The sequence below is a fragment of the Typopeltis vanoorti genome, chromosome 1 (genome assembly GCF_054136105.1).
Source record: "Typopeltis vanoorti isolate ZY-2024b chromosome 1, IOZ_Tvanoo_1.0, whole genome shotgun sequence".
In the NCBI taxonomy this organism is placed as follows: Eukaryota; Metazoa; Arthropoda; class Arachnida; order Uropygi; family Thelyphonidae; genus Typopeltis; species Typopeltis vanoorti.
In genome coordinates this window covers 140,093,327-140,116,267 of record NC_143549.1, presented here as the reverse complement: position 1 = coordinate 140,116,267, position 22,941 = coordinate 140,093,327, and the positions used below count along the sequence as shown (strand labels likewise).

General features: G+C 35.9%; 1 protein-coding gene across 1 annotated transcript in view; it reads right to left on the bottom strand.

Moving 5' to 3' along the window:
* Positions 1 to 22,941, bottom strand: part of LOC150110475 (NCK-interacting protein with SH3 domain) — a 243,092-nt gene that overhangs the window by 10,813 nt on the left and 209,338 nt on the right. Inside the window, exon 9 of the mRNA XM_090394047.1 lies at positions 19,954 to 20,175. Coding sequence (XP_090250173.1) covers positions 19,954 to 20,175 — 222 coding nt within the window. The remainder of the gene's footprint in view (positions 1 to 19,953; positions 20,176 to 22,941) is intronic.

Sequence of the window (22,941 nt, the reverse complement as noted above, 5' to 3'; positions counted from 1 at the left end):
CAATTTAAACATTAAACATGAGTAAGATACCAACCACAATTATCAGCATGAAAGTTAAGCTGAGATCACTTCTACTTAATAGAAGTTCTTTTTTTTTTTTTTTTTTTCTTCTCTTCCATTAAGTTCTGTTATTCACATTTTTTTTTTTTTAATGTAAATCCTGCAATCAAAGGTTGCAAAACCTACAGCATTAATGTCATGTGTAAATTAAGGAAAAAAGAAGGAATTCATTGATTTGTTTCCTGAACAGCTGAAGATTATATCCATCTCTTTCTTTGGGAAACACAGAGGTAGATGGAATGAAAGAAGAGGAGGAGAATTTACACCAGTAACTGCAGAAATATCTATAAGAAGAAGCATAAGCAGAAACAGAACTTCTATGAGAACATAAGTGAATCAGTGAGAGAGAGAGATCACCCATTAACCAAATTGTTCTCTTCTTGATATCAAGCATTTTAGGAAGTTGTTGATGCCGTGCTTCAAAATATGTGAGTAGTATTCCAAGGCTCAATGGATTTGGAATTCATGCAATGTAAATAGTGTGCATGTGAGAAGTAACCTTGAACAGAAAGGATTCCTAGTTTCTTTTGAAAACTAAGGAGGCTATAGCTGAAACTTAAATATGTATATGCACACCTTGAAAAGACTAGATCTAAGTGTAGGTCAGCCCAAGAGGAGAAATGTATTCTTGTTTGGAGATCTATTATCAAAAAAAAAATAAGAAAAAAAGTGAAGTGAGATCTTTCCTGCAGGAAATATGACAGGACTGCATTTTGTTAGTACTGAGGTTCACAAGGTTATTCCAGAGTTTCAGACATTGGTTATGGAAGGTCTTGAAGCTTTAAATGATTACACATTATTATGAGATTTGTTTGTGAAAGAAAGAAAGAGATAGTTTTGTTACCGATGACAGTCCATCCAATCAATAATGACCTACCTCTTACCAACCTTTGCGATCACTGAGCGATCATTAATGAACTGGAGGGTTGATGAAAGAATATAATCCTGAGGTACTCTAGTAGGAAACATCAAAAAGCTTATATATCTGATAATTCTGGAGCACAAGTTTTTAATACAAAAGTAGATGTATCATCACACCCACACACCCAAAAGACTAGAAGAGAATAATCTTAGGGATGTCTGTTGTATTTTTGGATGATGTTATGATGCACCTTCAGGATGAGTGAAAGGGGAGTGGGAGAACAGAAGGCCAAAAGTTGTCCAATGGCCCTGACTAAAAGACTCAACTGTCTTATGAATAGGAGGCAAGTTTCCTGCATTTGGCATTTCAAAATCATAATAATAATAATTATTATTATTACTACCCAAGACCCCATGGAGTCAAAGACTCATCTAGGAGGTCCTTTTATCACACACACAGCACATCATATGTGCATAGAATTCATGTGTGTTTAAAGCACGTGCTTTAAACACACATGAATTCTCTGCAGACACCACACTCTCAGGCAAGGCATTCCAATCATTCACAACTCTGCATGATAAAAACCTGCTTCTCACCCCCCCCCACTCACATCTTCTTTACACAGTTTCCAGGGATGACCTCTGGTTCTCCCCTGATCTCCCACTATTTTCTGTAGAACCTCTCCAGCATTGATCCTATAACAACCCCTTAATAACTTGTAGGTCTCTATCATATCTCCCCTCTTCCTCCTGTCCACCAGAATCTGCAAGTTGATTCTTCTCAATCTTTCCTCATACTCGACATTCCAGAGGTTAGAAACTACCTTAGTCACCTCTTGACCCTTTCATCCTTCTGAAAACCTGGTGACCAAATCTGGGCACAATAGTCCATGTGTGGCCTAATCAAAGCCTTATACAATGGAACAAGAATCTCCCTACTTCTACAAGTCAGTGTCCTCTGCATCATTCCCAGAAGCCTTTGTGTTGTCTTCACAACTTTGGCTATGTATCGACTAAATTTCAGATCCTTATCCACTATCACCCCCAGATCTCTTATTTCCTCTGCCTCTGACAATGTATCCTCACCAAGCATAAATTCTGCATCCCATTTTTGTTTTCCAAATTTTAAAATGTTACAATTTTACATTTTGCAACATTCAACTCACATCCCCATTCCCAATCACTCAATTTATTCAAGTCTTCTTGTAAGGTCACAACATCTTCTCCACTCTTCATGGTTCGTCCCAACTTTGTATCAACTGAATATCGCCATTCAAATCTTCACCAATATCCCTTTAATGCCCATCAATAATGTCCTTTCCTTTTCCTGGATATCGCTCCCTCATACACAACTTGTTGATACCTATCAGATAGCCAGTCTTCAATCCAATGCACCAATCTCATATCCAACCCCATCCGCTCCAGCTTGACTGTCAACTTATCATGCAGTAATCTATCAAATGCCTTTGCAAAATTTAAGTATATTACTCTGTATCCTTCTCCTCTGTCCATGGAAGCAGTCACCTTATTGTAATAAGTAAGTAGATTACTAAAACATGACCTCCCTTTAGTAAATCCATGCTGTCCATGAAAGATAATACCATTGCTGTCAACCCAATTCTGAATCCTAGTTCTCACAAGCTTCTCCAACAACTTAACTACAACACCCGACACACAGATAGGCCTATAGTTTGATGCTTGAGTTCTATCACCTCCTTTATGAAGTGGCACAATCTTGCACGCCTTAGGAACTTGACCTAGTGCAAGACTCGTATTAAAAAAATATGTCAAGGCAAGTGTCAACTCCCTGGCACATTCCTTCAGAATACATGGTGAAATATTATCAAGTCCCACAGCCTTACATCTGCTCAACTCCCCATATACCTCTCGCTCACTTACAGTCAGAGTCTCTTCCCCATCACCAACTGCTCTGAATCTCTCCATGAAGTTATATTCACAAGATTGAAAGACCTTTATGAACTGATCATTAAGTATCTCCACCACACCTTCTGCAACAGCTGTCTTTATACCATTTTCTCCAATTAATGTCATCCTTCCATAATCATTCTTTCTTTTGCTGGCTACATATGGAAAGAACTACTTAGGATTCCTTTTGGCTTCATTAGCTAACTGCTGTTCATACCTCACTTTAGCTACCCTCACTAACCAAGTCACCCACATTGCCTGGTCTTTGTAGTCCTCATGAAATTGGTTATTTCCACTTCTCTTATGCTGCCTCCATAATGCCCTTTTTCTGTGTATCGCAAGCTTAATCTCTTTATTCATCCATTTCACACCTACCTTATTTAACCTTCTCACCCTTGGAATAAATTTAGACATTGCATCTACTAGATAGTTTTTGAAAATCCCCCAAGCTGCATTGATCTCTTTTCCAGCTAACTCCTCATTCCATGCTACACCTGCAAGCTGTCTCCTGAAATCTTCATAATCACCCCTCCCCCTGTAGTTCCACATATACCCTTTTTTTTACAGAGGTTCTCACACTGCTAGCAACCACCCAGGTAATCACCTCATGGTGACTCTCACCAATTGGTGGGTGTTTGAAACTTCATTTATAATTACATCCTCTGATGAGATGACTAAATCCAAGACCCCTCAATCCTTATTTGCCCTCTGTTACCTACTGTCTGAGGTAGTTATCCCTCAAAAACTCAAAAAACTCATTTTCTTTATCATCATTCCAGTCTATATTGCCATAATTAAAATTGCCCATAATGATCACTCTTTTCTTATTTGCTTGGCTAATTTGATTATACATTTCATAGTCACTATCATCCACATTTCATAGTCACTATCATCCACATTTCCTGGTCTATAACAACATCCAACCAAGTAATTCATTCCATTCACCTCTATCTCACATCATACTGCCTCAAAAACCACTGGCACTATTTCCCCTCTTTCATCTACTTTGTATGGACATAACTCTTTCTTTATCATCAATAGTACTCCTCCTCCTTTTTTACCCACCTCTATCCTCACGAAACATATCATATCCTTCCATCTCTATTCCTGTCAGGATGTCATCCTCATCTAACCATGTCTCACTTATTCCAACAATTTTTGAATGAACAGACTCAATTAGTGCAACCATTTCATCTGCCTTGTTTCTTACACTTCTAGCATTTGTATATAAACACAACAGCTCATTCCTGGATTACAGCTAGTTCCACTGATAACACATAAGATATGGATTTGCTGATTTTTTTTTTTTTTTTTTTTTTTTTTCAGCAATTGTGAACTTTAGTGTAGGCTGCAGGCACTGGAGTTTTGGTGTCAAGTCATTTGTGATATGTGAATATTTTTTTCCTGAACACTATCAAAGCCTTGGATATTGGTCACGGATTATGAGTAGAACTAATTCAAGCTACTTCTGGCCTTTAATAAGTAAGGTATATATTCTTTTCTGCTGGGCAATGAAATTCATCTATCATCTAAGGATACTCACAGACACCTATGTCCACAGTAAGATCTGAACCATGACTTATTGATTGGAGAATGGAAGTAGCAGTAAGTGTAGGCTATCTGGTGTGAAGTGATGGTTATGATGATGAAATATATGGTGGGGTGTTGCTACAGACCTGGTGGTTCATTCAGTTGCTGGGAATGATGAAATGCACTGTCAAATCACCCAGATGACCAGCAAATGAGTAATTACTATGGACCACTTAAATTATCTGAACATTGATGGGTAGTTGAGAAAACTCACAGGAAGAATGAAGAATTTATTGAGCTACTGTGAGATAGCAGCTCAATAAAGTCTAGCAGCATATGAAAGAAGGAACTCAAAGCCAATGAGTGCTAGATTTCATCATGTGTGTTAGAAGATATAGATGTTTCAGTTAAGAATGTGATTGTTTTACATACTGCACCAACCTGGGAAGTGGTTAAATATATAAATGTTTCAATCAGGACAGGTTTCACACTGAACTACCAAGTTGGAAATTATGAACTTAGAAGAGCACCATGTTTGGTCACATGGTATCACTTACTGATTGGGAAGGATATCATCAGTGTATGGGTGGCTTTGAAAAGATGCTTAAATGATGCTTAAACGAATGTGTTCTAAGAACAAACAGAGTGGGAATGAAATATTGTTAGAATAAGGGTGATGAGAGGAGTTATGAAATATATAACACTCAGGCCAGTGAAATTATGAGTATTTAGGGAAAGCTAAGTTAGACTATGAAAAGAAACTGGCTGTGCAGACAACACAAAAGAATTTTATCATTATGTTGTAAGTAAAAGAAAGAATGAATGTGGAAGAATAACTTTAGTGAATACATATGGTTCTTTGTGTCAGAAGCAGATGACATGGGGTTGTTCATATAACGAGTGCTTGCTTTGCTAAGATCTATCAACTTGGTGTATGTAACATGGTACACAGGACTATCTATACACTGAATGAAGAGATAGAGATGCATGAGAAGAAGATTTCTGGAGTAGTACCATAACCTGGACAGATGGAATATCAGCACATATGCTAACACAATGTTCAGCCAAATTGGCTAGGCCCCTTGATATGTTTACAACTTGAGTGTGATCTCAGGAAAGAAGATCTACAGAAATGGAAAGAATGTACGATGGTTCCACTGTACAAGAGTTGCACAAATACTAATGCATCTGACTGTTGATCTAACACTAACTCTGGAATGGTGCTGAGGATTTTAGAAAAGTTAGTAAGAATTTAAAGAATGGATTAATAAACAAACTGTATCTTGCAAAGAACAGATGGGTTTTCATTTAAAAAATTTATGGAATTTACAACTGTGTTAAAAAAACTTTTTTATTATCCCAACGTTTCGATCTTCACATCAAGATCATCATCTGGAGCATACATCAATATACAAGACAAGCTGAGTTACATTATTAACTGTAAGCTAAAGAAACAATGATTTGATCACATGTTATTCTACTGGCATGACCTCTAGTGAAAAAAAAAATACATTAAGCTAAATTCTATTAGTTACAATGACAGGAATAAATATTCTTTCAGATGGTTTTCTTTCAGAAACAATGATGTCCTATTTTTAGTGTTACAATTCTTATTTTTGCTTTTAAGATACTGGATTTTCTACAATCCTGTTTATAGTTGTTCTTAGTGAGGAACATTCCATGGGTTGAATATATACCTTCCATATGTTTGGGATTTTTAGAATATGGTATGTTGCAAGTAAAATCCAGTATACTCCAGGGTGGGCTAGTGGAGAGAGTGGGTCTTTGGATGAGTTGAGTAAGCTTTTTAATTTTCAGGAGGTTTAAAGGTGGCTTTGAGGTTGTATTTTCGTTTATTTTGTCTGATGTTCCTTTAATGTAGGTAATGGTTATAGTTTTACTGTAGTCTGGTTTGTCTTTGTTTCTTATTGAGGTTTTGTAGAGAATTTTGTTAATAGTGTTTTGGCTGTATCCGCTTTTTTGAAAAGTATTAAAGATAATTTTAAATTCGCCTTTTAGTGCCTGTTCATTGGAACAGATCGTCTGTGCCCTGTTTTTTAGCATGTTGATGACACCTAGTTTTTGTGTTGGGTGGTGGTAGGAGTTTATGTGTATATATTGTCCTGTATGTGTCGGTTTCCGGTAAACAGAGAAGGAAAGATTGCCAGAGGGAAGACGTGTGACAAGTGTATTCAGAAACGGAAGTGTGTTGTGTTTTTCAATTTCAATTGTATGCGTTTGTGTTGTTTGTTTAGGTGGCTAAGGAATGTGTCTAATGTCTGGCGGCCATGAGACCAGATCACAAAAACATTGTTAACATATCTAAGCCAGACTTTGGGTTTTAAAGGGGAGGAACCTAAGGCAAGTTGCTCAAAATGTTCCATGTAAAAGTCAGCAATGGGGGGGGGGTAATGGTGACTGTGCCTTCTTTTTGTAAGTAGAAGGAGTTTTGCCATACAAAATAACCCGACCGTAATACATGCTCAAAGAGCGCCGTGATATCTGGAGAGAATTTGTTCTGTAGGAGAAGGATTGTGTCATTGATTGGGACATTCGTGAAGAAGGCAGAGATGTCAAAACTGACTAATAAATCATCTTTTTCTAATGTAATGTCTTTGATGGTGTTTATGAAGTGTTGTGTGTTTTTGATATAGGAGGGGGAAAATGACCTACCAACTCCTTGAGTGCTGCCGCTAATTTTTTGGCTAAGTGATACGCCGGGCTATCAATTCCTTCAACTATAGGTCTTAATGGTGTGTTTTCTTTGTGAATTTTTGGTAGCCCGTAAATTCTTGGGGAGTGGGCATAGTGAGGAAATAGTTTTTTCACCGTATCTTTGGGCCAAGTAGTAATTGACTTCAGTAGTTTCTCTGTTTTGTTTTTTTATTCTGTTGGTTGGGTTGTAGTTAACTAATTTGTAAGTGTTATTGTCAGAGACCAGCAGATTCATTTTTTCTACGTAAGTGGTATGGTTTAAAATAACGGTGACATTTCCTTTATCGGCTCTGGTTATTACTATGTTCGGATTTGTTTTAAGTGATTTTATTGCTGTTAATTTTATTTCAATAAATTCAAGTTTGTTTAGCGATTTCGATGCTATAACAAAATTTAAAACTTTGTTAAGTATAGAGATTTCGTCTTTGTTTAGGGTGTGGTTAGATGGGTTGACTATGTTATCGATACCAGCGTGTGATTGGTGGCTCCACTACAGGGCCTGGCTCCCACTGACGAGACCTCAATAAAGGTCGAAACCGGTATGGGTAGTGGCCCTTGCCTTAATGCATAGCATTACACATATCGGCAAGGAGATGTGCTTTGCATTATGGGAGATACTGAGATAGGAGTGATGAGAACTTTCTCCACCTTTGCAATGAGTTGCCTGGTGTTGCACTACCTTATCCCAGTCCTGAAGATACTTTCAGGCGCAAACTATGTTTGCTCACACTTGGATAAAGGATTAAATTAAACTTATTATAGTCTAACCAAGTGAAAAATAAACTCAACTTCAGCTTGCCGAATTGATTGTATCGCTCGAATCTCCATGAATTATTGTAATCCTTTCTTTTAGAGTTACACGATAATCAGCATTCATTTTAAAAATTTATGGAATTTATAACCGTGTTAAAAAAAACTTTATTATTCCTCCACTAGCCCACCCTGGAGTATACCTGATTTATTGTACTTGCAACATACCATATATAGGAGAAACAGGCCACACAATTCCTATCGGACAAAAAGAACATAAACGACACATTAAATATAATAATTATGGTGAAGCTGGCCTTTCTGATCATGCTCTGAATTCCTTACACAGAATTGACTGGAAAAGCACTAGCTGTCTACATCGCACTAAAACATGGTATGAACTAAAATTCAAGAAAGCATGTGAGATTATTATCAACCACCCCAATCTGAACAATAATGATGGTCTAAAAATCCCAAACATATGGAAGGTATATATTCGACCCACGGAATATTCCTCACTAAGAACAACTATAAACAGGCTTGTAGAAAATCCAGTATCTTAAAAGCAAAAATAAGAATTGTAACACTAAAAATAGGACATCATTGTTTCTGAAAGAAAACCGTTTGAAAGAATGTTTATTCCTGTCATCGTAAATAATAGAATTTAGCTTGATGTATTTTTTTTTTCACTACAGGTCATGCCAGTAGAATAACATGTGATCAAATCATTGTTTCTTTAGCTTACAGTTAATAATGTAACTCAGCTTGTCTTGTATATTGATGTGTGCTCCAGATGATGATCTTGATGTGAAGATCAAAACGTTGGGATAATAAAAAAGATTTTTTAACACGGCTGTAAATTCCATAAATTTTTAAAATGAATGCTGATCATCGTGTAACTCTAAAAGAAAGGAGAACAGATGGGTTTATTAAACAGAAGTCATATTTGAGCAGTTTGCTCACATTGTATAATAATGTTACAGCTGAGTTGGATAAAGAGAATGGATATTCAATAATGCTGTCATACTTTGCTAAAGCTTTATGAAAGGCTGCTGCATAATTGGAGAATATGTCAGCAGCCCACTTATTCAAGGCAATAGTGCATATACTGGAATATACACTATTGCCTTGAATAAGTGGGCTGCTGACAGACAGTAAATTAAAGATGCCAAGAAATTATATTCTTGGTTTGATCCTTTATCCAAGCGTAAACAAACACAGTTTATGTGTGTGACGTAACTTCATGAGTGGGCAACTCATATAAGGAGGATAATGACTACACATCACTTGCCTTAGTATCCCATAATGCAAGTCAAATATCCTTACGGACATGTATAATGCTATGCATTATGGAAAGGGTCACTACCCAGACCAGTTTTGACCATTATTGAGGTGAAAAAGTAAGGGGGGGGGGTGCTCATCATATGACTATACGATCACACTGAATTAAAAGGATGAAACTATTTAAAAAAACCTCTCATAGCAAGAATAGACAGAATTTTATCTTCCCCTGGTGAATGTTGCAAAAATTTGATATCTCCTAGAATGTTTCTTTCTCAATACAAAAATCATCTGAGTGAACAATAAAATTTCCGGAATACAATATTATAAAGCATTTGGATGTCATATTGCTGGTTTTCAAGTCCATGTTTCTTTCTATCCTTTCATAAATGGTATTTTAATTCATTAATTATAAAAATCATAATTCTCTTTGCATTGCTGATAGGTGGTGGATACTGCAAAAAAAATAACCTGTTCTGTTGTAAGTAATGGAATGACCAACATATTATTTAATCTGTTCCAAATATGCTGTAGAATGCATGTTCTACTGTTTCCAATTGGTAACAGGTTGGATCTCTGATGTTAAAATATCTCCATTCGATGGTATTGACCGGAAGCCAGCTGTATGCAATTCTCCAAGCAAGATCCCTTCTGTTAGGATATCCTTGGAACTTCAATAACTTATTGAAGTTATGAAACAAAGTAATGTTGTCAGAACCCAACTGTGGAAGTTTCGGCAAAAGAAATTAAAGATTTCTTTATACCACATTTTACTTTTTTTTTTAATGGAAAGAATGTCAATGCCAGTGTTTTAGCAGTCTTAGAGTTAAGCAGAGCCGTTGTAGTATTCAGGACCTTTATAATCATTTACTCCAAACAGGAGAAGATGAAAATGTAGGTAGTCCAGAAGAAGGTCTGCACATGTGTGATTGGTCTGCAACATTTTATGGATTTTTGAAGCTGTATTGCTTAAATAGCAGAATTTTAAGACTGGAAGCCCAAATCCTCCATGCATTTTTGATAGTTGAAGAAATTCCTTTTTAGCTTCTTGGTATTGGCTGGACCAAAAAAATTGCACAGGCTTACTATATAATTGTTTTTCTTCAGCTTCTGTGATGTCTGTAATATTTATTATGTACAACTGAGCAAGAAAGATTTTTGAGTACTATGGCTTTAAAAGAAAAGGAAAATGACCTTATTTTCCAGTCTTCAAAGGTTTCAAAGTTCTTGTATATAAGTTCTTGAACTGGTAATATTGAGTAAGTCGAGAAGGGAATTCCAAATATAATGAGGGTTCTCTCTCTTAGAGGTTAGTCCAAAAGGAATGCCTCCAAGATCCCACTTTCCAAAAACTTTTAATTTAATTTTTTTTTTATCTGCATTAGTAGTTAATCAATATCTTGCTGAATTTTTCCAAAATACCAAAAAGATATGAAATCATTATCCTTCAAAGTTCTCACTACATCATTGGGATATGCTAATACCTTATTTTCCTTCATTGTTGAAGGAACTGTTATTCCTCACACAGCACGTGTTGACTTTCTGTAAGAAAGGTTCAAGAACCAATGGAAAGAGCAGTAGACTAAGAGGGCAACTTTGCTTGACTACTTTTCGAATTTCAACCAGGTCCAACAGGAACCCATTAACTAGGAGGCAGGTAGTTGAATTGGCATAGGCTCCATTGATAACAGATAGCAGATATATTATAAAATGCTTGAGTAAGATCTACTGATAGCATTGCCATTGACTGCTTTTTCGTATTAACTAAGTGGATTAGATCACATAGCAGAAATAGATTAAATTCTACAGCTTGGCCTGGAACTCCATACACCTGTGTGCTTTTAATAATGTATCTCATTCCCACTTTGAGCCTGTTATTGATAATGCAGAAGAATATCTTGTAGTCATTATTAGATAGAGAAATAGGTTTCCAGCTGCTAATTAAGGTGTGATCTCTATTAGGTTTTGGAATGAGAATGGTGTGGCTTGCTACAAATTCACTTGGTATGTGTCCTGATGAAAAAAAATAATTAAATAGTCTCAAATATATATTTGATTTAATCCTTTATCCAAGTGTAAGCAAACAAAGTTTGCGCCTGAAGTATTTTCAGAACTGGGGCAACTCGTAATAAAGGTGGGATAAGTTCTGATCACTTGCCTTAGTATCCCATAATGCAAAGCACATCTCCTTGCAGACATGTATACTGCTATGCATTAAGGGAAGGGGTCACTACCCAGACTGGTTTCGACCTTTATTGAGGTCTCATCAGTGGTCAAAACCAGTCTGGGTTTCCATAATGCATAGCATAATGGAAACCCAGACCTTTCCATAATGCATAGCATTATACATACCCATAAGGCGATGTGCTTCTCATGATGCAAAGCACATAAGGAGATGTGCTTTGCATTATGGGATACTAAGGCAAGTGATCAGAACCTATCCCACCTTTACCACGAGTTGCCCCTGAAAATACTACAGGTGCAAACTTTGTTTGCTTACACTTGGATAAAGGATTAAACCAAATATATAACTGGTAGCATAGCTAAGTGAAAAAACTTCCATCAGTTAAATAGTATAACTATAATGGGAAGAATAAAATCCCAGGCCTCGCAATAAAGTTCTATCCGTAGATCATAGGTCCTGGGGATTTTCTTGTCTGGCATTCTTTATAGGCTGTGGTAACTTCAGATGCTGTAATGGGTCTGACAAGCTCATCTTGGATATGAACAAGAAAGCCATTAATGTTCATTCAGAAATTTAATATTCTGTATTAAATTTCTGAAAAACACATGCACTCAACTTTACAGTCTAAAGCAGTGGTTCATAACCGGTGTTCCCTGGAACACTTGTGTTCCGCGAACTGGTTACAAGTGTTCTGCCAGTGAAGGATGTCACATGACACAGTTCTGAGTGTAATTGGCTACTCTGAATAAAAATGTTGAGAGAATTATTTCCGTAATAACAGAACAATTAACTATATTGAAAGAAAAGATTTCAAGTTACTTTCCTTCCTTAAATACACACAATTATGACTGGATACAAAATCCATTTGGCACAGTTAATACACCGAGTTGTGAATTTTCGTTACAAGAAGAAGAACAATTAGTTACCTTGTCAATGGATCATACTCTAAAATTCTCAGAAATAACCCTTGAGGAATTTTGGAATTTTGTCCAAGCTGAATACCCAGCTCTCTCCACAAGAGCACTGAAAATTTTGTTACAGTTTTCACATCATATTTATGTGAATTCGGTTTCTCAATATTAACCCACATAAAAACTAAAAAGCATGAAAGATTTACTAATATAGACAAAGAGAGATGAGGGTAGCTATATCACATATTAGACTTGATATTGCTGAAATCTGCAAAAGTCGACAAGCTTAAGTATCACATTAAAATAAGTTCCATTTTTATAAAAGGCATGTCCACGCATATTTTTATTCTTAGTTTTATGACCCTAATACTTTTGGTGTTCCCCAAATTTTTCTTATGATCAAAAGTGTTTCGTGACTTTGAAAAGGTTAAGAACCACTGGTCTAAAGTAGGTAATTAAGATATAATCAAAAATAATTACTACAATTACCAATATTCACTGAAATAAAAGACATTAAGATATTAATTAAAATTTGAAACAATTACTTTACCTTCAGCACAGCTCTAAGCATGCATCCACTCATGTTAACCTCAAATCCAATCCAATGACAGACCAATCCTGTCAAACCTGTTTGTATTTAGAGATGACTTTCCTGTTCCTGTGTGAATAGAACTCAGTGTACCAGCACCCCCCTCTCTAAAACCAGGTTTTAAAGCTTTGTTTCAAAGGATTAAAAAAATTCTCACTGCACATGGGATTTCACCCAGATCTCTTTTACAACTAAGATGTATTTTCACTATCTGAGAAATATACATCATCAAATTCCTGATACGTACCTTTATGGGGTGCACGGATAATTAGGATAGTACTACATGAAAAGGTTGTGCCATTACTAACTTCTGATCAATAATTTTCCTCCAAATTTATCTGTTATCAGTCAAGACTCCAATATTATCAGATCTTCTAAGGCACTTTTTACTGTATATTAATCCATCTACATCTTGATTTCCTCTGCATCATTTTCCTGCTACCCTGGCGAAGAACACGTGTTTTGATAATCATTCCTCTCCCATTCTGTTTAAGTGATCATACTACCTGAAATTACCTCTACTAACACATTCCTGAATGCTAACAATGGCGAGTTCTATTCTAATGTCCTCATTTTTGATGTGATACTGCCATTGATGCCATCTGTTCACTCCACTAATCTTTCTGAGAACTCTCATATCAGAAGTCTATAGTTTTATTTCTAACCCAGCTCTTGGATCCATAAGTTAAAATTGGTTTGAACACTGTCTTGTATACAGCTAATTTAGTGTTTTGACTAATTTCTTTCACATTCCATATAAATTTATTCAGCTGACTTCCTACCATACCATCTTTACTAATTCTGTTGTCTATTTCCGGCCTGGATGGCCAAGTGGTTAGTGTATCCACTCTCCAGCCAAAAGGCTGCAGATTTGAATCTTGCCATTGGCATGGATGTTTGTGATTGTCTATGAAAATACCAGTAGTGGTGGTGGGTGGTAGATGGTGTTGGTGTAGTTGCGGTTAATTGTGGTTGGTGGATTGAGTGGTGGAGACAGAGTTGTAGAGTAGGTGCCCTCCCTCGATGAGTCTTTGGACTCCTTGGAGGTGTCATGTAATAATAATAATAAATAATTTCCATATATTTACCATCTTCACTAAATATTGTGCCTAAATAAGTTGAAACATTTTACTTGTTCTATAGGTTCACCATTCAGGATACAGTTCATGTTTCAATGTTTCTATCTATTTTAATTGTCTTTGTCTATTTATTGCTGATTTTCATACCAAATTTATTAAAACAGTTATTCAATTTAGTCAGTGAATCTTGCGGATTTGTGCTGGATTTATTCAAAAGTATAACATTATCTGCATAAAGTAAAGAGCTAAGATTAACATCAGCAGTTTTGATATCAGATTTAATACCACTTTCCTTCATAATGTGATCCATATAAACTGATTTTACCTCAAACCATCTTCCTGTATCTCCTTCAAGTCTAACTGCTAACTTACAGCAGCTAAAGTAGAGACTATGCATTGCTTGGTATAATGTCCCATTTACACCAGATAACTGTAGCATTTTGAAGAGCTTTCCTCTTGGCACCTTGTCATATGCCTTTTCCAGATCAATAAAACTTAAATACAAATCCTTGTTATATTACCAAGATTTCTTGACTATTTGTTTTAAAGTGAAAATCTGATCCTGACAACCTCTATTTGGCTCGAATCCATCTTTTCTTCACGAAGCTTCCGTTCCACAATTTTTCTTAGCTGTTTCAATTATACTTTCATAAATCTTACCAGGAACACTCAGTAGGGAAATACTTTTGTAATTCTCACATTCAATTTTATTTCCCTTTTTATATATGGGTACTATTGAGAGCTTTGCTCCAATCCTCTCTGGCATTCGTCCCTCTGACCATGCCTTCTGAATTATGCAATGCAGCCACTGTATACAACTTTTATACCTCCATATTTGAGCATTTCTGGCGAAATTTCATGTACGGAGAGTTCAGCATGAGGAAAACAGAGATTGGAGGCACTGTTGATAAGGATTTTGATAGCACTATATTGCTGAGATAGGGGAGGTGATGGGAAGGTTTCTGTTTGTATCTACCTGCATGGATGGGTTTTCTATAAGCTGAAAAGAAAGAATGTCATTGGGGAAATGTGATCTTTCCACATTCCAAGTTTCTGATTACTTTTTCTACTTCAGTTATGGATATGAATTCCTGACTGCATTCCTGTTGGAAGTTTTCTACCACTGTTCTGATACTGTTTCATTTAGCAGTCTTTCAAAGTAATTACTCCAGATATATAGAATATCTTTATCTTCAGTTTTCATGTCACCTTTATCATCTCTGACTCCTTTTACAGTACTTTTCTTCCATTTCTAAGCTTTTCAATACCTCCAGAATATTATGCCACCTTCATGATATTTATTTTCTATGTTATTACTAAAGTCTTCCCATGACTTTTATTTATCTAGTTTTACACAGTGCTTTGCTTTCTTACATTTTTCTCTGTATTCCCTAAGAGCACAAAATGACTTACTTCATAAGAACCTTCTATATGCTCTCTTCTTTTCCGTGACTGTTTCTTTAACTTCCTGAGTCCACCAAGAATTTCTTATTTTTCTGTCTTTACAGACAACCTCACCACATACCACTCTGGCTGAATCAATCAATGTTTTCCCTCAAGATTTGCCAATGAATCTCCAAGGTTTGGTTCTTGTTTTCAAATTCAACCCTGAAAGCTGCTCACCTTGATTTGTTTTAAAACTTTCTTACACACACATACACATATACTCATCTTTTAAATATGAAATTCAATTTTATCTTGCTCAAAACTAAATAGTGATCACTTCCTATTTCAAATCCTCTGTATAATCTTGTATCCTGAACCAGTGGGAAAACATTGTTATTAACTATAACACAGTCACTGGTACTTTGTTTATTTTTTGCATCTTCTTTCCATGTGAATTTGCACAAATTTTTATGCTGGAAAATGGTGTTAGTAATAACTAATGCATTGCATGTCCTGAACAGAAATCCAGCAGGCATTTACCATTATTATTAGCTTTGTTCTTTTCTGCAAATTTTCCCAAAACATTTCTATATGTGTGGTAGTCATGTCCTACTCTGCTGTTTAGATCTCCAACAAGGACCAACTTTTCCTTTTCATTAAGCCAGTTGCCCTCTCTAATGTCTCAAAATCCCTTCATTTCTTCCTTGGTAGAACCTTCTGTGGGACCATAAACACAAATAACCCCATTCTGATATTTGCCCACATCACTCTACTTGATATCGACTGCTATTCAAGAAGATTATCCTCATATTTAGTGTTGAATACTATCGCTACTACTTCTTTATCCTGATTGTCATTGCCCGAATATAATATTTTGTATTTGTCGCTTAGAAAGATCACCTGTTTTTGTCTTATTTGTTTCAGTCATGCCTATTATGTCGATTTGGTACTTATCCAATTCTGCTAGTTCCATATCCTCTCCACTGATACTTCTTATGTCGATAGTATCAATCGTGAACTCTGTTAATCTTGAGTTAGGATGTGTTCTGGGAATTGTTTCAGTAGCTGACTTTTCTTTGTTCGCCTTGGTTCCCTGATGAAAACAACGGGGCCTTGTTTCATGCTGAAATTTGGTCTTTTGTACCATCATTTCGACAGCCATCGGCCAATTAGTATCTCAGGAGTGGTGATGAAGATTTCGGAAAAACAGGCTAGGGCTCTCATTCAGAAATGGTTGACAGTTAATCTCTACTTTTCAATGAACAACATGGGTTTACTAAGGGAAGGTCATGTTTTAGCAACTTGCTCACATTCTATAACAATGTTACCATTGAATTAGACAAGGGGAATGGATACACCATGGTACTTTTGGATTTTGCTAAGGCTTTTGACAGAATACAGCATGGAAGACTGTTGCATAAATTGGAGAAAATGGGTTTGGGTTATACAATATTAGCATGGATAAAAGGATGGCTGGCTGACAGATACCAAAAAAGTAGTATACGAGGGATCTGAGTCTGCAAGGTTTAAGGTAACAAGTGGTGTACCACAAGGATCAGTGCTTGGTCCACTGTTATTCAATCTGTACATTAATAATATTGGGAAGGATTTGACAAGTGACATACAGTTATTTGCTGATGATGCAAAGAAAGGTAGGGTAATCAGGAATGCTGCTGATAAGCAATCTTTGCAGAATGATTTCAATAGGCTGGAATTGTGGGCATACAAAAATGGGTGTCAGTTCAATGTCAGTAAATGTAAAGTCATTCAATTAGGCATGATTAGATATCCACTGTCGTATTATATTGGTGGGATTAGGCTAGAAGAAACTGATGAGGCTAGGGATCTTGGAATAATATTAGACAGGAAGTTGAAGTTCAGGGGCCATGTGGTAAAGATTGCAAATACAACTCAAAAGATTATTGCAATGCTGAAACGAATGTTCACATGTAAAGAAAAGGATGTTACTTTGCCTCTTTACTGGGCCTCGATAAGACCTCACTTGGACTATCGTGCGCAGGTCTGGTCTCCTGGTTTCCGTTGTGATTCTGATATATTGGAGAGAGTATAAAGGAGAGTGTTAAAAATGTTATCAGGATTGTGGAATACTCATTATGAAGACAGATTGAGAATTTGTAGACTGCAGACACTAGCAAACAGGAGAAAGAGGGGTGATATGATTGAGACTTACAAACTTCTGAAAGGGTCATACAGGATCCAATTGATGGAATTTTTCAATTTATGGAGGGTGGGGAAAGGACAAGAGGACATCCTTGGAAGCTGAGAATGTAGGCTGCTGAGAAGGGTGTGAGGGCTAGATTTTTCTGTCAGAGGATGGTGAGTGGTTGGAACAGATTGCCTTTGGATGTTGTGAGTGCAAGCAGTGTGAATGAATTCAAGAATAAGTATGATAGGTGGTGTGTGTAGTATGTGGCCTCTCTCTCAATGAGTCTCTGACTCCCTGGCAGTCTCTCTTAATAATAATAAATTTGTCAACTGCAAGTGTTCCAGGTTCATTTGGGGGAAGTAAACCTTGCTACTTTCAAACGAGATCAACTAATTCACTTTTATTTAAAAAAGCCTTTATGAAGATGGAAACTAAACCCAGTTGTTCAAGACGTGTGGATGCCATTACTATCAATTATACTAGTTTTTAATAAGAGGTTTTTATTATTAATGCTATATATATATCTTCTCCTGTTCATGAGGCTTTGCAAACACCAGTCCATGGAGTCCATGAAGTCCAAAGACTCATCATAAAAGTTACATACTCTCACACATAAAGCTCATCAAACTGTGCTTTAAATTTATTCAGTGCATCTCAATTCACCATACCCTTAGGCAATGCATTCAACTCACCAATAATTCTCTATGGAAAAGACCTGCTCTCCTTAGTCCTTTGCTCACACCCTCCTTATACACTTTCCAGGGATGGCCTTATATTCTATCTATTGTTCCCATTATATGAAAAATTTCTTCTGCATTAACCCAATAACAATCCCTCATATCCCTCTCACTTTCTTCTCCTATTCATGAGGCTTTGCAAATTGCTCTCCCTCAATCTGTCTTCATATCCCACATTCCAAAGGCCAGTTACCACCTTAATCTTCTCCGGATCCTTTCTAATATATCATCACCACCACCATGAAAACAACCAAATCTATGCACAATAATCCATATGAGGCTTGATTAAGACCTTATAAAATGGAATCATTGCATCTTTATTTCTGCATGTCAAGATCTTCCCAATAATATACAGAAGGCCTTCACATCCACCATGTAAACATCAGGCTCCTGTCCACCACTCCAGATTTTTCATCTGGGAGTGGTGGACAGGAAAATACAAGAAGTGATAAGGGCCTGAAGGGCCCTTATCACTTCTTGTATTTTCATTCATCACAAAAACCATACTCCTCCATTTCTATTTTGTCAAGATATCATCCTCATCCAACCATGTTTCACCTATTCTAACAATTTTTGGACAAATAAACTCAATTGGTGAAACAATTTTGTCTCCCTTACATCTGATTCTCTTATAATTCATGAATAAACATAGAAATTCATTTCAAGTCTATAACCAGTCCTCCCCATTCCCAATCACATTTATTACTTATCCTATATATCTTCTCAGGTACTACTTTTCCTACACCCCAGGCCATACCATTCTTATGCTTACCATCTCCATATGCACATTCCCTACTGCTTCCAACATCTGCTCTCCGTATGTCATGTCTCCCTGTCCAACCTGATTCCCTGTCTATCTTGCATTCTCATCCTCTCACTCTCATCTCACACACCACAAGCACTTGTTTCAAATATTCCACTCTCCTGATCCTTCACATCACTTATTAATTTCCTTTTATCAAGGTTTATTATTGTTATGCAAACATCTTATCACATAATATAATTAAATAAGTAAAACAGTAGTTAACAGCTGCCCATGAAACAGCCATGATAACAATTTGTTTCAGTTTGGTTCCAAAGATTTTTTTTTCTCAATCCCACTAAAAGATTAACAATTTTAATAGCGAGAGACAACACCCAAAATTTTATAATTATCCAAAAATTTATCAAAGAAAGAAGGCATATAGTAAGTGTAAGATAAAAAAAATTGGAAAAGTAGAAGGTAGTACGGTGTTTCTTAAAGTTCTGCAAAACCCTAGGTTTTGCAAAAACTTGCAGGGAGCATGCAACATTTATATCAAATTTATATTAGATGCAATTTCAGAAAAAATCTTCAGTGAATGTTATGTTATTATTTGTAATATTATGTATCATATGTTTCTTGATTAAAATATTTTGCAGGTAACAGTTCATGTTTCATTGTCATAATTCCTCACTGATAATTTTCTATGAACATTTTCACAGGGGTCTGCAAAAAATTATTTTTATATATGGTTTTTTGGTCTCAAAAAATTTAAGAAACACTGTTCTACTAGATATTGATATGGTAAATGCATTACAAGGAACAAAATGAAAAACAAGTCATTAGACCATTAAACCAGTAATGTCGAATAAATTATATATGGGATATAAAATTAAATTAAAAGAAATATTTGTATATGTGTAATTTCTTTAATAAATTATGAATTTGAAAAAAAAAAAAAAATAATAATAATAGTGATTACATTAGAAAACTAATGTAAGAAGTAGAAGTTCATCACATCACTATATACTTACCTTCTCGGTTGATCAGAAGCATCAGTTTTTCTGTAAGAATCTTAGCATCATTTCTTTGTTCAACTGCTTGAATTACTAAACTATTTCTGGAATCCTGAAAATGTTGATTAAAAGCCAATAGTACAGCAAGAAAACTATCAACAACATCTTCGTCAATATCACCTTTCTGAGATTCTTCAATTGTGTCCAAAAGAAAGTTTGCAAATTTTGTATTTATGTAATCTGTTAAAATAAATGCATCCCTTGTAATTTGTTTAGTTGCATGTGTGCTATACTATACAGCATACTAAGGTATAATACATAAGGCAATGAAAATTTCAATGTTATAGCTAATGACACATTATTCAAGATAATATCAATAAAATTGTCTCTAAAACATTTCAGAATCTTTTCAACAATTATTTTCCTTTATTATGTTTAAACTTCATAAATTTATGATAATATTCATTATAATATTTACATTTAAATGTGAAAATCTAAATAACCCATATGAAGCCTGATCAAGGCCATATACAATGTCAGCATTACAGCAGTTAATCTCTACTTATACATGAACAAATTCCAAACAAACAATGCTGTTTTATTTAAGATATATTTTGCCATTTTAGGATGAAGTATGCTATAATCTGATAATATTCAAACCTTTTCAAATATTTTAAAGGAACATGGATACTAACGCATGTTTCTAAACACTTACATGACCAACACATGTAGAAAAAATATAAAATTTATTAAAAAAACTCCAATACATATTATACAATGTAACATAGACATCACCAATGGGAAAAGAGATAATTAACTACACTCAAAACAGGAATTATAGTATAAGAGTCATGTAGCATGTGCTTACTAGCTCATGTCTTGGTCACAGCTGAGTTGATAGGAACATACTATTAGAGTTCAAAGGAACAAATGGAACCGTTTCTGCAACTAAAATTAAATAACCTAATCAATATTATTAAAAAAAATTATCATCAGTTAATGATTCTTTCCTAAAACTTGGGAAATGGCATACAATCCGAGCAATTCAGATGATTTTGTAGTATTTCACGTTTCAATGAAAAGACAATACAATCAAATTTGAAGCATTTCCTTGAAGTGAGAAACACTAAATTGTCCAAATCTTAATTGCTCTGATTCTAGGGATTTCCAAGTTTTGGGAAGTAATTACCATTGAATGTTCACATATATATATATATATATATTTTTTTTTAATAATACTGATTTGGTTATCTAATTTTAGTTGTAGAAACTATTACATTTGTTCCTCTGAACTCTAATAGTATGTTACTATCAACTCAGCTATGACTGACATGAACCAGTAAGCACATTATTATTATTATTATTATTCAGGCCTCCATAGAGTCAAAAGACTCATTGTGAGAGGTCCCTCCTAAGAAACACAAAGTCTATCGAGACTCATCGAGGGGGAGGTCCCCCTCCAAGAAACAAAGTCTATCATACCACTCCTTAAACTCATTGACAGTTCTCGCTCTCACCACTCCATCAGGCAATGCATTCCATGGTTCAACCACCCTCCATGCAAAGAAACCACTCCTCACTCTCTTGCTCACAGTTTCCTTTCATAACTTCCAGGAATGGCCTCTTGTCATCACTCCTTCCTGCTGTTCAACCATGCGAAAGAACTCCCCCAGTGTCAACCCTGTAACCACCTCTCAACAGTTTAAAAGTCTCAATCGTATCACCTCTACTTCTTCTATCCACCAAACTCTACAGTCCACATTCCCTCAGCCGATCATCATAACTAACATGGTACAGTCCTGAAATCATCTTTGTTATTCGCAAAGAATAACTTGCTCACAGTTTCCTTTCATAACTTCCAGGAATGGCCTCTTGTCATCACTCCTTCCTGCTGTTCAACCATGCGAAAGAACTCCCCCAGTGTCAACCCTGTAACCACCTCTCAACAGTTTAAAAGTCTCAATCGTATCACCTCTACTTCTTCTATCCACCAAACTCTACAGTCCACATTCCCTCAGCCGATCATCATAACTAACATGGTACAGTCCTGAAATCATCTTTGTTATTCGCCTTTGTACCCTTTCCACAGTTAATTTATCCCCTTCAAATCCTGGGGGCCAAATCTGAGTACAATAGTCTAAATGTGGTCTGATCAGAGACTTATACAACGGAATGATAACTCTTTTATCTCTGCAGGTCAGTGTCCTTCTCATTATTGCAGCAATCCTCTATGTTACCTTCACTACCTTTGCAATATGTCCCCTGAATTTCAGGTTTCTATCAACCATCAACCCCAGATCTCTTGTCTCCCCTAATTTCTCCAGTATAACTCTTCTCATAGAGTATGCAGCATCCCTTCGATGTTTCCCAAACCTCAAGAACTTACATTTTGCTGCATTAAACTGACACCCCCCCCCCATTCATTTGCCCATCTATCTAGCTTATTCAGATCCTTCCCAGCTTCGCATCACCTGCAAACAACTGAAATCCCCTTGCAATCCACTGACAATGTCATTGATATAAAGGTTAAACAATACAGGTCCCAGTACTGAGCCCTGTGGGACCCCACTTGTAACCCTCTGCTTCCTTGAAACTGCCCCACCATACACAACTCTCTGATACCTATCAAAGAGCCAATCCTGAATCCAGTTGACCAATCTGACATCCAAACCCATGTGCTGCAACTTAAATATCAGCTTGTTACATGATTTGCGTTTAGAATGTAGTTACTGATATTCTCTTAGTAGAAAAAGAGATATATGAAGACCAAGATGTAGAAAGCCTATGGTACAAGTTCAAAACACTTCTTTTGGACACAAGTGAAGAAATTTGTGGTGTAACAACAAATAATAAACAGAAGAAACATAAAACACCCTGGTGGACTGAAGAACTAAAAGAAGAAATTAAAAAGAAAAAGTGATTATTATTATTATTATTATTATTATTATTATTATTATTATTATTGACTGCGTGGTTAGCCTAGTGGCTTTGCGCTTTGCAACCATA